At 36.3% G+C, this 10394-nt stretch overlaps 1 protein-coding gene across 8 annotated transcripts in view; it reads left to right on the top strand.

Annotated features, from left to right (window-relative positions):
- Positions 1-10394, top strand: part of BCAS3 (breast carcinoma amplified sequence 3) — a 373363-nt gene that overhangs the window by 9169 nt on the left and 353800 nt on the right. For all 8 annotated transcript variants that reach the window (XR_663607.1, XM_009323994.1, XM_009323979.1 and 5 more), the window contains exon 5: positions 7825-7906. Coding sequence is in view for 7 of the 8 variants with exons in the window: in XM_009323994.1 (XP_009322269.1) it covers positions 7825-7906 (82 nt within the window). In the remaining variant the exon portion in view is untranslated. The remainder of the gene's footprint in view (positions 1-7824; positions 7907-10394) is intronic.

The following is a 10394-nucleotide window of genomic DNA, read 5'->3' as shown; positions in this document are numbered from 1 at the left end:
CTGTGTCGAATGAAAGAGTGGCTCTGTCAGAGCTATCTGTATCTACGCCCTTGAGAAATTCATTGTGAGGTGGGATCTTGCGTGTGTAAGGAAAGCAAGAATGAAAGAGGAGAGTCTCAGTTCTTTGGTACGTGAACAGATTAGCTCGGTGTAACCTGTTCTGCATTAACTGTCTGCATTTAAACTCTTACCACATGGTACACTGCAGTAAACATGAAATAATTTAATGGAGATTACTGACAAACAACGAGCTAAACTACTTTGTTTATCCGGGCTTATGTGGAGTAAGTGTGCTTACTGGTACTGTCAGGCAGGTAGTACAAGGTAGCTTATCTGTGTTTCCGAGTGGAAAAGAGGGGTTTTCTTTGGGTTTGTGGGTGGGTTTTTTCTTTTTTTTTTTTTTTCCCCTTCTTGTGTCTGAATTAGCTGCAAGTTAGGCCACGGAATACCTGATGTTACCTTCTTTTTCAGTAGGACGACACAGCCAGGTTGTCTTTTTTCCCCAGTGTGTTTCACTTCATAATTCTTAGATTTTGATAGTATTTAATATTTTAGGAGGAATAAGAAAAATAAAGTTGTGGACCATTTCTCTTAGTGTTGTTCATTTTTTGCAGAGGTATTTTTAATGGGTGGGAGGAAGTCCAGTGAAATGGAAAGAATGCCAAATGTGGAAATATTTTACCATCTATCTTAAGAATGTCAGCTGTAGAGATACTGCATCGCATTGTCAGCCCTTTATTTGTATATTCTGTGAAATTCTGAGATCACATCCAGAGAGGTACAGCTTCGACCTGTGCAATTTGTATGTGTTAGTATAATTTCAATGTTGGAATGGTTCCTTTGTTAGTAAGGTAGTCCTGGAGAGTTTCTCAGATTGATAGTCTTTTTAAAATCAATTTTTAAATACAAATCCTGCTCTGAAAAGGTATATCCAACAAATTTGGCAGTAGCATAACCTGGGTTTTCTCCATATTGTTGTTTCTTCGTCTCATTTTTTTGCTTACCTAGTCTGAGTAAAATAAAATCTGGCAGTTATGTGACTGACGTAATATTTAGAGTTTATTTGGCACCACTTTTTTGTGTCCTTTGGTATTATACAAACCTTTCTTCTTGATCTTGCTGAGTATTTAGCTTGTAATTAAGCAACGTTATTCCAGTTAAGAAAGAAAAAGTGGATCTCTATAGTTTAAAAACCTTTCAATCTGAAAAAGCAACAATTTGACATTTATGTGAAAATCTACTCAGTAAGGCTATTATCTGTAGCATTGTGCTTTTTATTCGTACAATTGAACCTCTATTCAGCACTTAATAAAGTAATGTGTTGCAGGCAGTCCAGTTTGTGTCTGAGTGATTATGAAGTGTTTATGACAGCTTCTAAGCTGACACTCTCCGTAATGGTGTTACATTGACTTCTAAACACCTTCGCAGTCTGCCTCCAGGAGTGTGTGTCTCTTTGCAGTCTGAGTGGTTTCACATTAACATCTCCTTGGAGTAAGATCTTTTGACTACAGAAGTGTTACTTGCAAATGGAAGATACCATTAGGGCTGCTTCAAAGGACTGAAATAATGTTTGGACTGTTGGGTGCTGAAGTAACGGCTGGGGTTTTGAAGTGCAGTGTCTAAATCTGTATTGCATAAGAAGTGGAAGGTGTCCATCCAAACGACTTTTCTTTGATCTTTGTTTTGAAATGGGGGTGGGAAGGTTAAAAGTGTTCTTAAAATATGCCTTGCTAAGTGGGGAGAAATCTGGGAATATACAAAAGTATGACTAGAAGTTCCTATTTGATAATTGTCCAGTGTAGTTTTGTGTTTTATTTGGAATTTGTTTTTCCCTTGCTCCCAGTTTCATGTTTCAAATACAATTGGAACTCATTTCTGCCTAATGTGGTTTCAAAGTATCTGTTCTAGATGTTCCTGTTCAGGGAAACGCATGTTGGCTGGTTTTGTGGCAGATAACTTTTTTTCATTGTATGCTGGAAGCCTCAGAAGCAGAAAAATCATCTTAATTTAATGGTTCATATTACAATTAAAAAAGAACGATCAAGCTTGAGTTGAATAAAGTAGGAACTACCAAAGGGACCTTTTAATAACAAGCGCAGCTGTATATTTAGTGAAAAATACTTAAAGGCTGTGGTATAATGATGCTGCCACAGACTGATGGGATGCGTCAGCCCATGTGGTAGGTGACTTTGTGTGGAGACCTCTGGAATGCAGAGGACTCGTTGGACAGGGATGGCACCGTGCACTGCCATTTTTCTCCTGTTGGACCTTCAATTTCTTTAAATGCTGCTGTCAATAATACTATGATTTTTAAGTCGTTAAAACTGCGGTCGTACAGCAGATGGTGTGTGTATGTGGATGTATGTAGATGGATGTATATGGTAAGTCAGACATGCCAGTTCCATTTTGTTTTCTCCACTGTTCACCAAAAGCCCTGTCTGCTGGGGTTTCGATGTGGTCTTCTTAGTCCGTTTGTATTTCTTCCCCTTTTAGAGCTGGGAAAAGGACTAGGCACTTACCACATAGTAAGCTGTGATCCTTCCTCTGTCCAGACCTCCTCCTGATAGAGGGTACTGCTGTTAAGGCTTCTATTAGCTACTTGGAAAACTGTAGTAATGACCTGACCTAGTAACTCTGAAAAATGTCTAAGGACTTTACAAAACATCTATGCAAATAACTTTATGTGGCTTTGGTTTTTTATACTGCAGATGCTAGCAGCATATAAGAAACTTTCTGGTTTTACACTCATTCAGTGACTGCAGAACTGTTGGAGGTTTTTTTTTATACTCATTATACCCTACATCAGTAGGGAAAAGAAGCACATGCAACAACCTTTGAAAAGGATGTGGTGAGAGGTATCAGAAGAGTCCAAACGGTGTTCTGTGTGGCTCTCCTTAGATGGGGTCAAAGCTAAAATGAAGACTCACGAAGGGTGGTTTTACCCATATTATGCCTCCTTCCAATATTGTCTGGGTCATTCTTGTTTTTTTGTAGAAATGAAGTGACTAAAACAAATGCGAACTGTCCCCCAAATTAGAATTTTATAGGGAGCCTGCAGCCTGATCATGCTAAAGCTCCTCAAAATGTATGACAAATAAAGTGAGAACGTTGAGGAAACTGTAACCAAAACCATTTCTAAGCTTTCATTGTGTTTTAAATTCAGTTAGTGCTGTCATAATTTTAAATACTAGGTGCAGTTTCACACCTCATTCAGTCACTAGAGTAGGCGTCTGTAACATTCTTTGAGCATCTAAGTTCTTATAATCTCTAGATAATTAGAGATTTGTTTTGAATGAAAAAGCGACTGTTTGAATTTATAAACTAAAATGATAAAAACTGTCCTTTTACTTACAGTCCTTCCTTACTCTCTCAGTAGCAAGATGACTGGTAGTAGTCTTTAACCCAACATGATTATATCGAACAGTATTTTGTGGTGGTATCTGTCAGTTGCTTATTGTCATATTATAACCTCATATCATGATAATCTAGATCATATTTAAAACATATCAGAATATTAAAAAAAACCCCAATGCTGATATCTTCCCTGTGCTCTGTGACAGTTTTTTAATATGCAAGCAGTTTGCTTTTATGTAGTTGCACAGTATTTTAAACATTGAGTTTTGAACTTTGTTTCAGTTTGGTGTACGTTTGACATTTTTTTTACCATGTGAAAACCATTTTCTATGGTTGGAAACTATTAGTTATCCTTAGTGTGAACAAAACTTCCTTTGTTCTGGTTTTTTTATGGGTGCAAACTGGTATGCTCCAAACAATAAAGCTCTGTCATCAAAAATTAACCAGTGCTCCAGATTTCTGGTCTGTCATATCTTAAGCAGTAGCTCAAGACATCTAAGTGGAGGAGAGAGTTCTTCTTCCTCTTTCAATCTGTCGTTACTGGAAGAGAGCGATCAAGACTTCATTGGGGGCTGGGTTTTGCATCGGTGCGTTCTTTGCTTGCAGCCTTCCATGTGGGTCTGGGGCTTGTGGTTTGATACCAGGCGCTGGGAAAGCTGAAATGTTCTATCAGACCAGCTTGGAGCCGTCATTTTGGATTCACTCTTCCATAGAATGAGTACCTGAAGCTGCTTTTATAGCTTAATATTCAATTCTTGAAACCTGTTTGGAAATATTCTTGGCTTTTGGAATGGGAAAGAAAAACTTTTAAGAGCTTTGAAAGCTGCCACAGGGACTCGCTACTTAGCTGGATCAAATCCAAAATGGCAGCCACAGCCTAGTTTCTTCACAGGTGCTTTTTGAAGAATTTAAAGCTCTGTTTTCAGTTCATGAAATATATTTTTATTTTGTCTATGCTTATGAGACTGTGTAGCTCGAGGGACCGGTAATGGGGTGTGGAGCCTTTTACTTGTACTTGCCAGCCCACATCTCACCCAAACTGGCAGTGACAAAGTTGTTAGCCATTTAGCAATGGGGTTGGGCTTACGTTAAATGTAGTTCCGTGTCCCACTTTAGTTCCTAGTGGAGTAAGTGTCCCGTTCACAGAAAAGATGGGCTGTCTATGTGGGCTGTCTCAGGAGTGAGATAAGGCCTGAACTGGCAGGAGGATTAGACTGTGTAATCTCTCTACTATGAAGATGGTGCTTTCAGTCAAAATTGATACATGTGGCCTCAGCAATGGCAATAAAGTTTTATGTTTTATATAGATAAATGAAGGGCATTAGCATCAACCACAGTTAATTCAGAATTTTAAAAGACTGCAAATAGCAGAAGCTCCTGCTGGTGGTAGTGTTTAAAAAAAGTTAATTATAAGTCAAGGAAAATCTTGAACTCTGAAGCCTTAATGCATTTTTCAATGCCAACCAAACTAGAGGAAGAACCAAGCTCTTACTAATTCAGGGCATACAACAAAGTCCAATGCCTTCTAGGATCTCCTGTTTCTATAGAACAGTTAAGGACATACAACTTTAAAAATCCCTTAAGAAAACTGTTATTTTATGGAGCTATGATCAATTAAGTATTGGTGTTTTGATCTGATCTATGTTATAGTGTCATGTCCAGATTTTTCGTAAACTTTTTGGTGCTTTTTACTGAATTTGACTCTTTTTCTTTACAAATGAGATAGCAGTGGTTGAGTGGGATCTTGTATTTTCATTACAAAATCTGCAGTGGAGGTATATCTTAAAACTTGCTCCTTTTTGGCTCCCAGGAGTCAGCAACATGTAACCTGCTAAGTACATGAGCTGTACAGATGGCTGAAGTTACCTGAACGTTTACTTGCTTTTTTTAGTTCTACATAGTTTCCCTTTTCCTGGGGAAAAAAAAATCCTACACAGACTGAGAGGAAAGGACATGTTACACTGCCTTATTATACATTACAGTGGTCTCAAAACGGTTAGGAGCTAACTACTTATAATCTTGTCTTTGTCACTGTCTGATCCTGTGGCTTTGGTTAGTCTATTTAACCTTTCTTTCTGTAATTTCCCCCCAGTATAAAATGCTAAAATAGTTATCTTTCAAATAATGAATATTAATTATTAAAAAGTAAAAGCTTTACATGCATGGAAAGAGCTGGGCTGGGATTTTCATGTTAGGTGCTGAGGTACAAATAAACTGCATTTGTATTTGTACATTTTAGGCTTTTCTTTGAAAATCTCCACTTAAAGCTCTACCAGGTCTTGGCATCACAGGCTAAATAAACATGCTCTCTGGAGTTCAGTATATTTAAGAGTTCTTCTGTATTTAAGAGCAGAAACTGACTTAAGAAGGTTTGGCCTTCTTAGTGTATCTTACTTTTGGGACTATAACTTTACTTGAAGTAGGTTGGAGTTAGAGCTGATGTGCTGGCATAGTTAAAAAGTAGGAGGGAGGTGACTGAATTGGTTGGATTTTATGTTAATCACTTCTTCCATACTTTTGTTATGCTAGTTCTTTTCCCTCTTGTTTTCATTCATAGCCATTGACGTGCATACACATGTGAAATGGCATTTTCATGATTTGGGGGGAAAAAAATCTTTAATTGCCAATAATAATCGTTCCAAAGCCTTATATTTTTCTTCTTCTCCATTTCCTCCTTTCCCTTTTCATTGAGCTGGTGTGTTCTGATGGATAGAAAACGTGCTGCCGTCTTCATCTCATCTCTTTATTACTCTCTCTTTCTTTAATGTTTCTCACTTTCTGCTTAGTTGCGCTCTACTTTTTTCCAAGCTGTCTTTTCTGGATGCAGATGTTATCTATGTGCTTTTTCTTTTCACGCTGTCCTCCAAACTCATGATCTGTTAAAAACAATCAGTGAACCTTTACTGAATTGATTTCTGATCATCATTCTTTTGTCTTGTATAGAATCTGGTCAGCAAGCTCTTCAGAGCAGAGGCCTCTAGCTCTCCCAGAGGGAGAATTAAATTTGTTTTGCAAAAGCTGGAGTACTACAATGTTGTATGTTGTCCAGATGATGCTGCTAGCTGGAAGAGGAGAATCTGTTACGATTGGAAAATCTGCCTAATAAAATAAGAGCAGGGTAGACTAAGTGATTAATTCTCATATTGATTACAGTTTTAAAATTGTTGTGTCCATCAGGAATAATTCTGATCGCATCATTGACAGTAATGTTGATTCATGCCAATGTGGAACTGCTAGCTGTCGGCAAATCTAAAATGGCTAAGAAAGTTATTTCCCCAAATTTGTGTAACTTGAATGTTATTCCAGGTGTAATATGGAAAAGCAGAAGTTCGCTACATTCTGTGTTTACTTACTGTTTACAGAATGGTGGGCTACCTCTGTAGTAAATAGCGTTTTCAAAGTAATCTTATGAAAGACACATACTTCAATGGGGTAAGTTTCATTCTGCCCACGTTATCTAAAGCAGTGATAATAGATAATGAGGCTTGGGGTTAAGATTGGAAGTAAGTGAAGAGTCTGAAGTACTATACTTATCATTTGTTGGTCAAAAAGTAGTAGTATTTTAACTTTTTGAACGTGTGATTTGAAGTCCAGAAAGAAATAGGAACAACTATAAAACGACATTTCAAAAAGCTAACTTGGATTTATAGTTTATTGATTCATAAGAACCTTGTTCCAAATTGTATTCACTTCTGATATTGTAAACTGCTTGTTTGGCAAAACTTTATGCCAACATGTTGGCTATGTTCTTAGTCTCATTACATCTGTTTTAAGTTGTTGGTTATTTGGAAATGAGCTTCATAATGTTTGCCATTTTCCTGAAGTTTGATGTTCCATATCGGATCCATTACCAGGCATTTACGAAAATGCGTTCTGACTGACCATTTACAGGAAGTCTGGAAATTCTTCCTAACTGCTTCTGATTTAATCTTTTCAAGATTGCTGTTAGTGACAAACTTTTAATTAAGTTTGACTCTCTATTTTTAAACATAATTTTCACACCTGGAGAATATAGAATATACCAATATATCAAATTCTCTGATCTTTTACCACCAGTGTTTGCCACTCTTGATCATTGGTTAGGTAGCATTTTTCTTTGAAACATGCGCTGTGTAGAATAAATGCTTGTGTCTCAGATTCCTGGAATTTTTAGTCAGCAGTCAACTTTCAAGTCTTGTTTCTTTTAAAACATGTATAGTCATTAATAGTAGTGCTAGTATCTCATTCATGCACTAAGGCACGCATTTCTAGAGGCAGGCCATCTTTGCTATGATTTGTGTTACTGAAGACTTCTAAGATAATCTCATTTAGAGAAATTGCGGATGGTTGGTTAGAAAGGCAATGTCTTGCCAACTTATTTTCTTACCTACCATTACAATGTCTTTCTACCTACTTTCTTACCTACTAAATATATTTTTATAACTATATATGGTTTTTGCATTGTATGTTCATAATCCATATGTCTTGCAGATCAGTGGTGAAGCTCAGGAACTCTTTTCTGTCCGCCATGGTCCAGTTCGAGCTGCACGGATTTTACCAGCTCCACAAATCAGTAAGTATATATTTATATGGTTCATAATTAAGCATAACTTTTTTACAGTTCTTTGTCCAAATGATTGCTATAACCTGATACATAGATTTTTTCCGTTCATTTTAAACTGTCACCTTCATAATAGCTTTCTACAGGTATTACTTACTACTTTTTTCCCCTCCTACTCTGTAATCCAGTGCCTTCTCCATTTTCATCTTCAGATTTTAGCTTTGATGCTGCTTCCTTTGCAGTTCAGAGGATATCTGGGTACATCTGTGCTCAGAGATCAGTCCGGAGATGTTAATGATTCTATCTGAAAATATTTATTATCAATATTTTATTGCTATAAAATAATACTGAAATTACTTTTTTATAGCAAGGCAGTGGCTGATGGCAGTAGATCTAGCAATTATTAATGTTTATTTAAAAACTCCTGTTACAGTGCATTGTAAAGGCATAATGTGATGCCCTTCTAAACTCTCAAACTCTTTAGAAGGACAGTATGTCTTTTTTTGTTACCCATTCAGGAGCTGAAACTGAAACAAAGTAAGATAATGCAGGAAGCAGTTGATCTAAGTAATATGGTTTGTACAAAGAGAAAATATCCTTTTATGATTATTTAAATATTTATGAATAAAATATCAAGTATTTTCTAAGCTGTGAAATGATCTAAATAGTCTACTAGTGCATGCGTTAAGTTTAGCAATTGCAGCTTTTTACGATGTTTTTAAAATAGGCTGCTTTTCCACGCCAATAAAAGTAATGAGAAAATGGAATTTGTTTTTTGGGGTGGTACTAGCTTCTAATTTGTTCCCCTGCTGCTTATTTTATGTAAAATTTATTCAAACAGTTTGACCTTTTTAGTGGTTGAACTTTTATCATGATGCCTTGAGTACTGATAGGCACCTCCTCTCTTTTACTGATTAAATACTGTTTCATCAAGTTCTAAGACAATCCTGTTAGTTTGTTTAACAGGATTGTTTCAGAAATTGAGTTAACCCCCTGGAAGAGCTTGCTGCAAGATTTAAGTAACTATGCGTAAACAAGCAAATCCCTTTAAAAAATGACACTGTTAAATCTAAACACAACATCCAATTGTAGACTTTTTAAAGGCCTGAAATCTGTTGGTGTCCTGGCTCATTTTTGGTTTCAGCAACGTTTTGCTTATCCACTCTCTCTGTAACTTCAACTGGGCAAGGTATTCTGTACAGCTGCTGAGTAGTATTTCTAGTTTACATTGGTTGCCATGTTTTACTTTGTGGATGAAAAGAATGTACTTCTAGACCAAGGTTTTTTGGGATTCTGCTGGATTACAAATTTTACTAGTATATTATGAATTAAGTAGTAAACTCAAAAAATACAGCCTAAAATCTAATTGTTTAAATTTTAATTAAAAAAAATAGTAATGTATAATAACTTTGAGCGTTTCAAAGAAAGTAAATGACGAAAGTTAAAGGTTTAATGGACACATCTTGTATTGTCTTAGTGATTTCCTGAGCAGAGGAGTATACAAAGTATGAGTATACGTGGTTCTGTAATTCTATTATAGGTTAAAGTAACTTAAAGCAAAATACTTCACAAGCATTTTGTGCCTTTTATTCGGTTTAGGGGAACGCTGCATAATTCCTGATGAGCTATGGTTTTTTGCTGTTATGTGTGTTGTTTAAGTATTGGATGTCTATGCCCCTTCTTCTCTCAAAGGAAAGAAAGAGAAGTGTAAATGGAAATGAAAATGGAGTAAATTAATTGAAGAACCTATAAGTTCTGTTTTTTTTTTTCCGGTAGTAAAATAGTGCTTTCTGACTTTTCAATCTAGTAAGTTACACTGCTTATGAACCCCTTCAAGCACTTACTCTCTTGCTGTCTCTAAATTGCATATATTTAGCATCTGACAATGATAGTTGTTACGTTAGAAAACTATTCAAATTAGCTCATATTAAATTAAGTCAAACCTTTTAAAAACATGTTTTGGTCTCTTTTTACATGGCTTGGTTTAAATAAATCTTTGATTAGAAGTGCATGAATGTATCATTGACCAGTATCTGGAATCAGATAAAAGTAAAGCTGTAATAAGAGGCCTTAGATAACTAACACATGAGCTTTAATGATTCTGAACAAAATAAAAGGAATTTGTGAAGGAGAAGCTGATTACCATCAGTAGGCTCAAACACTATTTTACTGTAAAGCTGTAAAAGGGGAATTATTGAAAATAGGACTCTCTTGGTGGATGGATTTGGCACGTTCCTAGAAACAGATCTTAGCTTGTGATAAGAAGCTCATTCCCAGGTGTGAAAGGAAAGCTCATGGTTTTAGCTTGGTGACTTTACAGTAGCAGAACTTAATAGTTTGTCAACTATTTTGTTAAAATACTATAGTCCTTTGATGTTAGATCCTCTGCCGCATCATGTGCTTTATAGCATAATAAAGCATTGTTTCAAAAGAGTTATTTCATACAGGCTTATTTCATGCAGGCTTATTGCAAAGGAGACCTCCTCAAATCTGATTTAGC

The sequence above is a fragment of the Pygoscelis adeliae genome, unplaced genomic scaffold, assembly GCF_000699105.1.
Source record: "Pygoscelis adeliae isolate BGI_AS28 unplaced genomic scaffold, ASM69910v1 Scaffold290, whole genome shotgun sequence".
NCBI classification, from domain to species: domain Eukaryota; kingdom Metazoa; phylum Chordata; class Aves; order Sphenisciformes; family Spheniscidae; genus Pygoscelis; species Pygoscelis adeliae.
The sequence above is the reverse complement of the archived record's forward strand: the minus strand, read 5'-3'. Positions and strand labels throughout refer to the sequence as shown.